The sequence below is a fragment of the Erythrolamprus reginae genome, chromosome 2, assembly GCF_031021105.1.
Source record: "Erythrolamprus reginae isolate rEryReg1 chromosome 2, rEryReg1.hap1, whole genome shotgun sequence".
Classification (NCBI taxonomy): Eukaryota; Metazoa; Chordata; class Lepidosauria; order Squamata; family Dipsadidae; genus Erythrolamprus; species Erythrolamprus reginae.
Window position 1 is genome coordinate 5,635,976 of NC_091951.1, and position 14,324 is coordinate 5,650,299.

General features: G+C 41.5%; 1 protein-coding gene across 2 annotated transcripts; it reads left to right on the forward strand.

Moving 5' to 3' along the window:
• The first annotated feature begins 473 nt into the window (after positions 1 to 473).
• LOC139162882 (zinc finger protein 420-like) lies at positions 474 to 9,996 on the forward strand. 2 transcript variants are annotated; one of them, XM_070743775.1, is made up of 6 exons: positions 474 to 728; positions 2,714 to 3,301; positions 3,541 to 3,652; positions 4,288 to 4,355; positions 5,400 to 5,529; positions 5,897 to 9,996. In XM_070743775.1, the coding sequence occupies exons 2-6, from the start codon at positions 2,885 to 2,887 to the stop codon at positions 8,017 to 8,019; spliced, it is 2,850 nt and encodes a 949-aa protein (XP_070599876.1). In that variant the 5' UTR covers positions 474 to 728; positions 2,714 to 2,884; the 3' UTR covers positions 8,020 to 9,996. The 2 variants fall into 2 exon arrangements, with proteins under 2 accessions (XP_070599876.1, XP_070599877.1); XM_070743776.1 differs by having other exon boundaries at positions 2,873 to 3,301.
• The last annotated feature ends 4,328 nt before the right edge of the window (positions 9,997 to 14,324 follow it).

The following is a 14,324-nucleotide window of genomic DNA, read 5'->3' on the forward strand; positions in this document are numbered from 1 at the left end:
ATTAGATTTGTATGCCGCCCCTCTCCATAGACTCACAGCAATAATAAAACAGTATATAATAAATCTAACATTAAAAAAGTATCTAAAAACCCATTAATTTAAAACCATTCAACGCAAGCATAAAATATATAAGCCAGGAGGAAATGCCTCAATTCCCCCATGCCTGACGGCAGAGGTGAGTTTTAAGAAGTTTGCCTGAAGTCTTTAGAGATGGATAGTTGGTGGCCATTGAGAAAGACTGGGACAATCTCTTCATAAAACACACGGAAGGAGAGCAATTAATTCCCTGCCTCTCCCTTTCCTACCCTCTAAGCCTGAAACGCCCGCACTTCGCATTGATTCCTCTAGATGGCGCCCTCTAGCCAAGAGAAAGGAAGACCAATTGAGCCCCTGGAGGGCGAAGATCACTGATTTCCAGAGGAGGCCACAAAGGAAGTGACGTCACAGAGCTGCCTCTCTAGCCACCAGCTCTCCTTAACCCCTGAGGCGGAGAGAGAGTCTGGCGGAGAGAGATGCAGACGTGCCTGGGGTGAGAATATTTCCTTGCAAAGGGAGGCGGAGGAGAGAGAGACCCGTGCCCGGGCGTCCTCCGGCTTCAACCGCGGGTCCCATGCTCCCCAGCTGCCCTCCCTCCACGCAGGGAAGGAAACGGGGCTCCAGAGCAACAGCAGGAGAAGAATCGGGGATTCCAGGACGGCGGTGAGGGTCCCTTCCCGCCCCGTGTCCGGGTAAGAGCCCAAGTGGGGGCAGAGGACGGTCGGCCTTGCGGAGGCCCAGCAGGAAAGGAGAGAAGCCTGGGTCTTGAAAGCTTAGAACTACGACGCCTTAAACATGATCTAAGTCAGTGTTTCCCAACCTTGGCAACTTGGAGATATCTGGACTTCAACTCCCAGAATTCCCCAGCCAGCATTTGCTGGCTGGGGAATTCTGGGAGTTGAAGTCCAAATATCTTCAAGTTGCCAAGGTTGGGAAACACTGATCTAAGTATTGCCCACAAGATCATATGTTGCAACGTCCTGCCTGTCGGCGACTACTTCAGCTTCAACCACAACAACACAAGAGCACACAACAGATTCAAGCTTAACATTAACCGCTCCAAACTTGACTGTAAAAAATAGGACTTTAGTCATCGGGTTGTCAAAGGGTAGAACTCATTACTGGACTCCGTAGTATCATCCCCTAACCCCCAACATTTTACCCTCAGACTCTCCATGGTTGACCTCTCCAGATTCCTAAGAGGTCAGTAAGGGGTGTACGTAAGCGCACTAGAGTGCCTTCCGTCCCCTGTCCTATAGTCTCTCCTATATCTTTATTTTTATTTTTTTTATTAGATTTGTATGCCACCCCTCTCCGAAGACTCGGGACGGCTCACAACAACGATAAAAACAATATTATAATGGCACAAATCTTATATTAAAAATAACTAAAAACCCTATCATAATTGAAAACCAAACAGCACATACATTCCAAACATAAATTATAATGAGCCTGGGGGAAAGATGTCTCAAATCCCCCATGCCTGGCGGTATAAGTGGGTCTTAAGTAGTTTACGGAAGACAAGGAGGGTGGGAGCAGTTCTAATCTCCAGGGGGAGTTGATTCCAGAGGGCCGGGGCCACCACAGAGAAGGCTCTTCCCCTGGGGCCCGCCAGACAACATTGTTTAGTCAACAGGACCCGAAGAAGGCTGACTCTGTGGGACCTAACCGGTTGCTGGGATTCGTGCGGTAGCAGGCGGTCCCGGAGGTACTATGGTCCAATGCCTTGTAGGGCTTTAAAGGTTATGACCAACACTTTGAATTGTGACCTTGTATTTCTTCTCTACTATATCCTCTATAACCTTCATTGTGTATTATTGTGTATTGGACAAAATAAATAAATAAAAATGAATGAATGAATGAATGAATGAATGAAAGAAAGAAATTTGCCCCAGGCTCCCCGAGGGCCCAGTCCTCTGCTGCCTGGCTTGTCTCCAGAAGTGAGACAAGCGTGTCGACCTCCATCTGCCTTGGGTCTCCGGGCAGGTTGTGTGAATCTGCCTGCGTGTCAAGAGAGAGACTGGGTTCTCCAAAGGACACCCTGAAGAAGGGAAAGTGGGCATCCTCAGCCAGGTTCCATCTCCTGACATTGGATGGGATCTAAACTTAACGTGGTTCGTTCACCAGTTTTGGGTTGGCCAGGTTGTGTGAATGCTTAGAAGGAAATACAGATGGCAGGTTTTTAAAAGGAAGCTTTTTCCTGTGACCAAAAGAAATATAAGGTTCAGAAGTGTTTTTAATAGGAAAGTGAACACAAGAACAAGGGGATACAATCTGAAGTTAGTTGGGGGAAAGATCAAAAGCTACGTGAGAAAATATTATTTTACTGAAAGAGTAGTAGATCCTTGGAACAAACTTCCAGCAGACGTGGTAGATAAATCCACAGTAACTGAATTTAAACATGCCTGGGATAAACATAGATCCACCCTAAGATAAAATACAGAAAATAGTATAAGGGCAGACTAGATGGATCATGAGCTCTTTTTCTGCCGTCAATCTTCTATGTTTCTATGATTCTATAAAATGGCTGGAGGAGAAAATCCTATCAGCTGAATGCGATTGCGATCATTGACCAGCTTAAAAAAAAACACTATTCTTTCCATGGGGATGACTTCTAGTTCAGTGTTTAAATTCTTCACTTTTTAATTCTTGGAATTTATTTTCTTTTCCATCTCAGATTGACTGGAAGTAATTGTCTACATCTTCACATGTGGACAAAATTATTTCTTGGCTAAAGACGGTGTGGGAAAAACAGAATTTCAAGAAGAGACATATGAACGGAGCATCATTAGGAGATTGAGAAGATTCATTGTACCCATTTAAATTTGCCTTACAGGACAAAGACAATATGGAGACGCAACTTTTAGGAAGTGAGAGAAATGGAAAAGGCTCTTTTGCTGTTCAGCCTGGCAATTCTGGGGAGATCTGGGCAAGAACTGGGCAGAAAGTCCTGGAGGAGGAAACCTTCCATTCAGAATTCCAACCCTGGAACTTCAGAAGCCTCCAATACCAGGAGGCTGAGGGTCCCCGAGGACTTTGCAGCCGACTCCATGGCTTTTGTAGGCGATGGCTGAGACCAGAAAAACACACCAAAGCCCAGATGCTGGACCTGGTTGTTCTAGAGCATCTCCTGTTCCTTTTGCCCCCAGGGATGGAGCGCTGGGTGCGGGAGTGTGGAGCAGAGACCAGTTCCCAGGCCGTAGCCCTGGTGGAAGGCTTCATCCTGAGTCACGAGGAGGAACGAAAGGAGCAGGTTGAGTTTCAGGTGGGAGACCTTCGTTTAGGGTACAAAGAATGTGTTTGAATTCTGCACCCCTCTCTCCAAGAGCTCTCTGGCATTCAAACTATTTGGAGACCTTTTTCTTAATCCTTGTAGGATATTGTTTGGTTTCTTTCTCACTGATGGATGTTGGGGGTTTTCTGTGTTCAGAGAACAAGAATCAACCTAAATGTTCTGGAGTGTTCATTAACTCTTCTTCTTTTCTCCTTTCTCCTAATTTCAAGTCTGTTATGAAGATCAGAGGTCTTGAGGGATGGAGGAATCCTTCAAATCCCCTTCAGGAGATGTTTTGGAGGAGGATCTCTCAGGAAAGTCCAAGTCAGGACATCTCTGGAGGTAACTGGAGATTCTCCCACTCTATAGAGAAATCCCAGCTATCTCATTTTCTCTTTTATCTTCTCTCTTCTGTAGAACAGTGTTTTTCAACCAGTGTGCCGTGAGACATGGTCAGGTGTGCCGCGAAGCTCAGAGAGAGAAAGAAAACAAGAGAGAAAGTAACAAAGAAAGAGAGCGAGAGAGAGAAAGAAAAAGAGAGAGAAAGCAAGCAAGTAAGAGAGAAAGAAAACAAGAGAGAGAGAAAGAAAGAGAGAAAGAAAGCGAGAGAGAAAAAGAAGGAGAACAAGAGAGAGGAGCAAGAGAGAGAAAGAGAGAGGGAGAGGGAGGGAAGGTGGGAGAGAGAAAGACAGGGAGGTGGGGAGGGAGAGAGAAAGAGCAAAAAAGGAAGGAAGGGAGAAAGAAAGAGGGATGGAGAAAAAAAAAGAGGAAGGGAGAGAAAGAGGGAGAGAGAGAGAAATAGAGCGAAAGGGAGGAATAGAGAGAGAGCTAATTTTTTGTCCAAACTTTTTTTAGGGCCCCCCCCTCATGGTTTTGTAAATGTAAAAAATGTGCCGCGGCTTAAAAAAGGTTGAAAATCACTGCTGTAGAATACCTAGACCTGTTTTGTTAATTATAAAATTCTGTCTCCCACGTAGTGAAGAATAGAATGAAGCTAACGCCTGCTTATGATGGAACTGAAACAATTGTTGAACCTAATACTGAAGTAAGAGATGCATTGACCAAACGATTAATCTTCTTGATCCGGCCGCAAAAGATATATATATGATTTTATTAACAGGTTTTAAATTGGCCCAGAATCCCTTGGTAGTTGGGCGCCATATAAATTAAATAAACAAATAAATAAATAAATGATAAGGCTATCACAATGTTAGCATCGGTTAAGTAGAGAGTAATCCTTTGACTTCCTTTGAGTGATTCTTTGATATGCAATCGTGCAAGACTGCTCAATAATAACTGAAATAAACACATTAGCACATAACCATTTTTAAAAGGCCTTACATCTAACTTTTTAATAAAATGATAAAAAAAATCTAATTCCTCATTTTCTTCTGCAAACACAGGAGGGAGTCACTGAGAAATGGGGTTTTTAAGGCACATCTGGCACATCTGATTCTATCCAGGTGCAGAAAGACTTGATGAATGGATCTATAGATGATAGATAGATAGATGATAGATAGATAGATGATACATAGATGATAGACAGACAGACTAGATAGACAGATAGATAGATAGATAGATAGATAGATAGATAGATAGATTAGATAGATTAGATAGATTAGATAGATGATAGATGGATGGATAGATAGATAGATAGATAGATAGATAGATAGATAGATGATAGACAGACAGACAGACAGAAAGGCAGACAGACAGACAGATAGATAAATAAATTAGATGATGATAGATTGATAGATAGATGATAGATAGATAGATTGATAGATTGATTGATAGATGGATGGATAGATGATAGATAGATAGATAGATGATAGATAGATAGATAGATAGATAGATAGATGGATAGATAGATGATAGATGGATAGATGGATGGATGGATGGATGGATGGATGGATAGATGATAGATAGATAGATAGATAGATAGATAGATAGATAGATAGATAGATAGATAGATGAAACGGGTTCCTTTCACTAAATGGCACTGAAAAATTTTATCTGTCCTTGCAGTGATTTAAACAATAGGGCATGTAAATTCCCCTAGTTTTATTCTGTTGTGTTGTTCCTTATTCAGGAGGGCCATGTGTCCTTCGAGGAGGTGGCTGTGTATTTCTCTGAGGAGGAGTGGTCACAGCTGGATCCTCATCAGCAAGCGTTGCATTGGGAAGTGATGCTGGAAAATCGTATGAACGTGGCCTCTCTGGGTAAGAGTTTGCTTCTCCCAGGCAGAGTATTCGGGAAGACATTCTGTAATTAAATAATATCAATTATATCTTTTTAATAATAATTTTATTAAAGCACTTTGATCAGAATAAAAACAATTCAAGTTTTGAAGAGGAAATGAAGGAACAGTAAAGGGATAAATGAATTCGCAAAAGATATAATAAAAGGAAAAAAGGAAACAGAAGGGTAGAAACCGTATTAAATGTTAAAATTAAGCTTCTTTCTCTAAGGTTATACAATAGTTTCCTCTTTTATGTAATGGATCCTTTGTAACCTTCAAACTTAGGGATCATGTTCATAAAATCCTAAATTTATCTTTCAAACTTTCATTTTTCTTTTTCTGTGAAGGTAATAATGGGAAGAAAGATGAAGATTCTGGAGAACTATTCCAAATGATCAGTCGTGAATACAATATGAAGAATACTTCAGTTCTAATGGAAGTAAAAAGCTATGAGAGAAACCAGACAAATAATTACAATCGGGAAAGTTCATCTGCTGTTTATGCATCATCGAAAACCTCTGTGGCCCAACAAGGAAAAATACAAAATAAATATATAGGAAAACATATAAAGATATTCATAAACAAATTAGATATAAATAAACCCTATCAAACCCAAACCAAAGAAGATCACTTATGTAGGGACAATGGAGAAAAATACAAATGGACCTTGATTCTTCCTGATAAAAATGGATGTCATATATCTCACAAAAGGACCCGTACAGGGAAGAAGCCATATAAATGCATGCAGGGTGGAAAGAGTTTCACTTCTAATACTTCTCTTACTTCCCAAGAAAGGATCCATGCTGCAGGGCAGCTCTATAAATGCCTGCAGTGTGGAAAAATCTTTAGTTGGAGCAAGGATCTTACTTCTCATAAGAAAATCCACATAGGGGAGAAGCCATGTAAATGTATGGATGGTGGAAAGACCTTAGCTAAGACCCGTGGCCTGATTATCGATAAAAGGATCCACACAAGGGAGAAGATGTGCAACCGCAAGGACTGTAGGAAGAGTTTTACTACAAAGTGTCAACTTAGAAGTCATAAGAAGATCCACGTAGAAGAGAAACGCTATGAATGTATGGAGTGTGGACAGATTTTCAGAGAACGGGGTACTCTTAGTAGCCATAAAATGATCCACACAGGGGGAAAGCCTTTTAAATGCAAGGAGAATGAAAATAGCTTTACTAAGAGTAGTCTACTTAGTTCACATAAAAGGATTCACGCAAGAGAGAAGCCCTACAAATGCATGGAGTGCGGAAAGACTTTTATTCAGAGAAGTCAACTTAATTTACATAAAAGGATCCACACTGGAGAGAAGCCCTATAAATGCATGGAGTGTGGGGAGAGCTTTTTATATAGCAATGCTCTTTCTTCCCATTACTTGATCCATACGGGAGAGAAGCCATATAAGTGTACAGAGTGTGGAAAGAGCTTTTCCCACAGTTCTTCTCTTACTCTCCATAAAAGGATCCACAATGGAGAAAAGCTCTATAAATGCATGGAATGTGGAAAGAGTTTTTCTACGAAGACATATCTTAAGACCCACGAAAGGATCCACACAGAGGATCCTTATAAATGCATGAAATGTGGAAAGACTTTTTCTACAAAGACGTATCTTAAGACCCATGAAAGGATCCACACAGAGGAGAATCCTTATAAATGTATGAAATGTGGAAAGAGTTTTTCCACAATGATGTATCTTAAGACCCACGAAAGGATCCACACACAGGATCCTTATAAATGCATGAAATGCGGAAAGACTTTTTCTACGAAGACGTATCTTAAGACCCATGAAAGGAGTCATACAGAGGATCCTTATAAATGCATGAAATGTGGAAAGAGTTTTTCCACAATGACGTATCTTAAGACCCACGAAAGGATCCACACAGAGGATCCTTATAAATGCATGAAATGCGGAAAGACTTTTTCTACGAAGACGTATCTTAAGACCCATGAAAGGAGTCATACAGAGGATCCTTATAAATGCATGAAATGTGGAAAGAGTTTTTCCACAATGACGTATCTTAAGACCCACGAAAGGATCCACACACAGGATCCTTATAAATGCATGAAATGCGGAAAGACTTTTTCTACGAAGACGTATCTTAAGACCCACGAAAGGATCCACACAGAGGATCCTTATAAATGCATGAAATGTGGAAAGAGTTTTTCTACGAAGACGTATCTTAAGACCCACGAAAGGATCCACACACAGGATCCTTATAAATGCATGAAATGCGGAAAGAGTTTTTCTACGAAGACGTATCTTAAGACCCACGAAAGGATCCACACACAGGATCCTTATAAATGCATGAAATGCGGAAAGAGTTTTTCTACGAAGACGTATCTTAAGACCCACGAAAGGATCCACACAGAGGATCCTTATAAATGCATGAAATGCGGAAAGGGGTTTTCTACAAAGACGTATCTTAAGACCCATGAAAGGATCCACAAGGGAGAAGCCCTATAAATGCATGGAATGTGGAAAGAGCTTCCCTAAGAGCAGTGACCTTATTTTCCATAAATGATCCACATGGGAGAAGCCGCATACATGCACAGACTATGAAAAGAGCTTTATTAAGAACTATCCACCTATTCACCATAGTAGGATCCATACAGGCGAGAAGCCGTATACATGCACGGAGTGTGGAAAATACTTTACTGGCTGTAGTGATCTTATTACTCAGAAAAAAGATCCACACAGAAGAGTATAAAGGTATAAATGTATGGAATGAGGAAAGAGTTTTTCTGCAAAGTCGTATAGCCATAAAAGGATCCACACAGGGGACAAGCCTTATAAATGTATGGTGTATGGAAAAGGTTTTATTATTAACAGTAATCTTAACTCGTATAAATGGACCCAGACAATTTAGAAGTCCTATAAGTCTTTGAAATAAAGAAAATAACTTCAAGAGGATGAATGGCCGACTGTTCCAAATACGAATAAATTGGGTGGGAATCTGTTTAAATGTTAGGTTTAGTTGTTGAAACGTCCATTTCCTAATTACATTTAGTAAATTAGGAAAGGATTTTTTTGAGTCTGATCTTCACAACCTGAAGGTCAAGAGAAACAAATTTCCTAATGGAAACCAAAGGCTACTCATGTGGTAATTTACTTATGAATAGTGGATTTTGTTAGCTACTGTCATTTGAAGATCAGCAATGCCATTTCACATAAATAAGAGAACATCTTCCTTCATGTTTATTGTATTTTTGATTGGATCATAATAAAGAAAGCCTAAATTCCCAATAAAAGTTTAAGTTTAGAGAGCAAGCATAGGTCTTAGCTAATAAAATATAATTCGAGGCATTATATCTACGGAGAGGGGCGGCATACGAATCTAAATAATAATAATAATAATAATAATAATAATAATAATAATAATAATAATATGTGAAAGGTATAAATCAGGAACAACTTCTAGGACTTACAAATAAATATAAATTACCAAAGAACAACTGATGCCAAAGAAGACACCTTATGAATAGAACAGTTTGAGTAGCAACTCTTTTGCAGTTAAACTTTGTATAGATGACATTAGAAGTTATATAATGTATTGCAAGAGGTTGAAACGGGAAACGTCCTGGGATATTGTGCTAAATTAAAAGAACGTTCAAAAAGGAAACATCTGGTGACTGTGTAATATCAGATAGTCTAATGCACTGATGGCGAACCTTTTCTTCCTTGGGTGCCAAAAGAGCATGCGCGCACGCTATCACACATGCACAAGTGCCCACACCCATAATTCAATGCCTGGGGAGGTATTGCCATCCTCTGGAGGCCAGAAATGGCCTGTTTCCCAACCTCTGGTGGGCCCAGTAGGCTCTTGTTTTGCCCTCCCCAGCCTCCAAAGGCTTCCCTGGAGCCGGGGGCAGGCAAAAATGCCCTCCCCCCTGTTGTGGTTAGCTCTGGTCCAGCTCCTGCCCCAAGGAATGTGGAGGTGGATGTGGAGGAAACATCCACATGCCACAGGCCTGTTTTGCTCCCGATAGAATCTCCGGATGAAGTCTCCTCTGATGAAGGAAGTGTGAGTGGCAGGGAAGAGGGGAGTTTGGCAGACAGCCCAGGAGGAGATCAATCATCCTTATCATCACTGGATTCTGAACAAGAACTTATGATGGACCAACGCATGCTTAGAGTGATGCATAGGAGAGAAAAACTGAAGGATTATTACAGGAGATAAGTGAGGCCACCTGTGGTTGGGTGGGGCTGCTGTAATTAGTGCTACAGATAAAAAGAGTAGCGTGCTTGTTTAGCCTCATGGAAGTTTATCTGATTCATAGTTTGTCAAGATCGTGGTTTGTTGTTTCCCTGTTCTAGACTGTGTGTGGAATTTCTGGACTTTTGGAATTGGACTCAATTTCCCAGTTACTGAGTGAGAAATTGCATTGACATTTTAAAAGGGAGTTTTTTCTGCTTTTCTGTTGATAAAGACTTTTGGTTTTCCTTCTGTCGTGTGGTGTGTGTCTTTTTGGACTAATTACCCTGTAATTACGGGCGGTTGGGACATGCCGGCAGAACACCCCTCATTCTCCCTGAAGTCTTCCTGGAAGCCCAAAACGACTTCTCAGAGCCTCTGTGAGAGCCAAAAATCTGGCAGACAAATGCACGTTGGAGCTGAGATAGGGCAGCTCAAATGCCAGGAAATATGCTCCGTGAGCCACCTGTGGCACCCATGCCATAGGTTTGCCCGCACTGGTCTAATGCTACAAAAAACCCCACTGCATTTACAATGTTCAACTATCTGTATTCATTTTGGACAAAGGGTTCACCCAAAAATGTAACCCAGTATTGAGCTCTAGGAGGGATGTGCTCAGGCAGACATTTAACAACCCATTTTTCACCTGGCTGGTTTTTTTTTAATGAGGTGTGCAGATGGTTGCGGAGTGCTCCTGAAGGCTGGGGGAAGGCAAAAATATTCCCGTCTTTACAAAAAATGCCCCCCCCTTTTTTTTGCAAAAATGGAGTGCATACAGGGTGGGAGGCCTGCAGATTGCTAGGAGCTGAGTGCAGTCAGGCGGTGGGGAAAGCAAGTAGGATGCTTGGCTGCATAGCTAGAGGTATAACAAGCAGGAAGAGGGAGATTATGATCCCGCTATATAGAGTGCTGGTGAGACCACATTTGGAATACTGTGTTCCGTTCTGGAGACTTCACCTACAAAAAGATATTGACAAAATTGAACGGGTCCAAAGACGGGCTACAAGAATGGTGGAAGGTCTTAAGCATAAAACGTATCAGGAAAGACTTCATGAACTCAATCTGTAGAGTCTGGAGGACAGAAGGAAAAGGGGGGACATGATCGAAACATTTAAATTTGTTAAAGGGTTAAATAAAGTTCAGGAGGGAAGCATTTTTAATAGGAAAGTGAACACAAGAACAAGGGGATCTGAGGTTAGTTGGGGGAAAGATCAAAAGCAACGTGAGAAAATATTACCGGTATTTTACTGAAAGAGTAGTAGATCCTTGGAACAAACTTCCAGCAGACGTGGTAGATAAATCCACAGTCACTGAATTTAAACATGCCTGGGATAAACATATATCCATCCTAAGATAAAATACAGGAAATAGTATAAGGGCAGACTAGATGGACCATGAGGTCTTTTTCTGCCGTCAGACTTCTATGTTTCTAAGGCAAAAATGGTCTATATCGTATAGACACTATGAAAACAAAATGAACTCCAGTTCCGGTGGTTTCAACCATAATTAAAGAATAGATTGCTCTGTCCCCTATTGTCACAGGTCACATTCGCCATTTAGGCATTCTGGTGTTTCTCTGGTAACTGTCCTCAGTCTCTGGCCAGCGCCTGTTGAGATGACCATGGTTCCCATGGGACAATGTGGTGTTATTGTCTGGTCTGACCTTCCAAACCTCTCCTCCGATACTGTGTGGAAGCTGAAAAATGGAATGATGGCTGCAACAGGCCTGGACTTTTTGAAGTTGAGAATTGTGTTCAATTATAATTGTGTTCGGTGAAGTAATCACGTACACATACACTCCACCTTAGAGATTGAAAGATTTGGGGGAAATATTAAAAGGAGCAGAATATTTTTCCCCAAGAGGGAGAAATGGAGAAACATGTTCTTAAAGGCAGAAAGCAGCCCCAGTCCCTTTTTCAACAACCTCCAGCACATTTATTTTATTAAATTTATTTATTTTATTAGATTTACAGGCTGCTCTTCTTCTTGCGGGCATGCCTGAAGTCTTTAGAGATGGATATTTTGTTTGGGAAAGACTGGACAATCTATTCATGAACAAAACACATAGAAAGTTGGAGCTGATGGGATTTATGGGACTGCATTGGCTGCCGATTGGTTTCCAGACACAATTCAAAGTGTTTATGACCTATAAAGCCCTACATGGCATAGGACCAGATTATCTCCGAGACCGCCTTCTGCTGCACGAATCCCAGCGCCTGGTGAGGTCCCATCAACCAATGCTGGTTGGCGGGACCTAGGGGCAGTGTTCCCTCTAATTTTTTTGGGGGGGGGGGCGGAAAAGTATAGTGTCTGAGCGGCAGTCCCTTTGGGACTGAGCGGCACAGAAATAATAAATAAATAAATAAACAAACAAACAAATAAAAAACCCACCCTGTTTTTCCTCAGAGAATTTCAAAATAAAATACTGTACTGTGTGTCTATAACAGTGAGCTCACAATAGGGCAACTCTATCAATATCAAAATGCCACTTAAATAGTTGAGCTAGTTTCAAACTAGATTTTGATTTTCTTTCTCTCTTCCTTACTCCCATTCTTTTTCTTTCTCTTTTCCTTCCTTTCTTTTTCTATCTGTTTCTCTCTCTTCCTCTCTCTCTCCTTCCCTCTCACTCTTTCCCTCTCGGCTTCTGGGCAGGTTTGGAAAACTCTGAGTTGATGATGATTTTTAAGTGAGCAATTGCTCACTGCTCAGCTTAGAGGGAACTATGCCTAGGGGAAGAGCCTTCTCTGTGGGGGCCCCAGCCCTCTGGAATCAGCTCCCCCTGGAGATTCGCACTGCCGTCACACTCCTTGCCTTCCAAAAGATTTTTAAAAATCATCTTTGTCGCCAGGCCTGGGATAATTAAATCTACTACCTGACCAACGAATGTTTTTAGTGTAAGTTATTGGGTTTTAGAATGTTTTAGATTTTTAATTTTTTAAAAAAATTGTATTAACTGGATTTATTGCATTGTTATGTATTTGTATTGTATACAAATACAAATAAACAAATTTACATCCCCCACTCAAATTTTAAGAACAGGACATGACCTTCAGGACATAATAGGATTAACCCACCACCATTTGAATAGCAAAAGGCACAAAACTCACTACATTGCAGAACTCTCAGAACCACTCATTCCTAAGCCAAGGAATCAGCTATCCCAGAATGCTGTTTGTTGTTTTTGCTCATCAATAAACAGTCCAATCAGCCTCCATTTTATTTCCAATGTCTTTTTCCTGGCTTGGAACCAGATCAGATTTTTCTTCCAACATTACAGAATACCATACCAAAACAGACTAACTATCCTGGATCTTGAAAGCTTAGAACTGCGGTGCCTAAAACACGATTTAAGTATTGCTCACAAAATCATTCGCTGTAATGTCCTTCCGGTCAATGACTACTTCAGCTTCAACCGCAACAACACAAGAGCATGCAACAGCTTCAAACTCAATGTTAATCGCTCCAAACTTGACTGTAAAAAATATGACTTTAACAATCGAGTCATCGAAGCGTGGAACTCATTACCGGACTCAATAGTGTCAACCCCCAACATTTCTCCCTCAGACTCTCCACGATTGACCTCTCCAGGTTCCTAAGAGGCCAGTAAGGGGTGTACATAAGTGCACTGGTGTGGCTTTCGTCCCCTGTCCAATTGTCTTTCCTTTTCCGTTTATCATATACAGTATATTCTTTCCTTCCCACCTACTTCTCTTCCTCTTTACTTCCTATCTTTTATATATCACTTAATGTCTATTCTCTTTCGTATGTATTGTATATTGGACAAAGAATAAATAAATAAAAAAATAAAATAAAAAATTTGGTACATACAGTTGTTAAAAAGATTTGCATATCGAAGTGAAAAGAGCTATACCAGCACTTGAAGATAACATTTACACAACATGTATACAAACAGCAAGGGAGGAAGTGAGGGAAGGAGAGAGAAGATAAAAGAGAAAGAAAGAAAGAAAAAGAAAGAAAGAAAGAAAGAACACGAGCACAATTGACAATGTCTCCTGGTATGGTAGTGAAACGTTTGCAACCAAGGTCAAGCCAACAGGCCATCTACCAACCAGAGCTACTAATATTCAAGCATATTTCAGATAGACGATGATAGATAGACATTGGCCAATAAAGAATTCTAATTCTAATGCTGATTTACATAAAGCTGCAAGTTAGCGTAAGAATTGTGACTTCATTTTGGACCCCTGCTGGCAATTGATTCCCTGACACGCCCTTTCCTACCCTCTGAGCACGAAATACCCGCACTTCACATAGACTCCTCCAGGTGGCGCCCTCTAGCCAAGCGAAAGGAAGAGCAATTGAGCCCCTGGAGGGCGAAGATCACACTGTGCTTTCCACAGGAGGCCCCGAAGGAAGTGACGTCACAGCGCTGCCTCTTTAGACTCACTCTCCTTAACCCCTGGGGATCCGCAATAGGCGGAGAGGCTGCGAGAGAGTGGGAGAGAGCGATGCAGACGCGCCCGGGGTGAGGGCGCCCTCCTCCGGGTTCAACCGCGGGTCCCATGCTCCCCAGCTGCCCTCCCTACACGCAGGGAAGGAAACGGAGCTCCAGAGC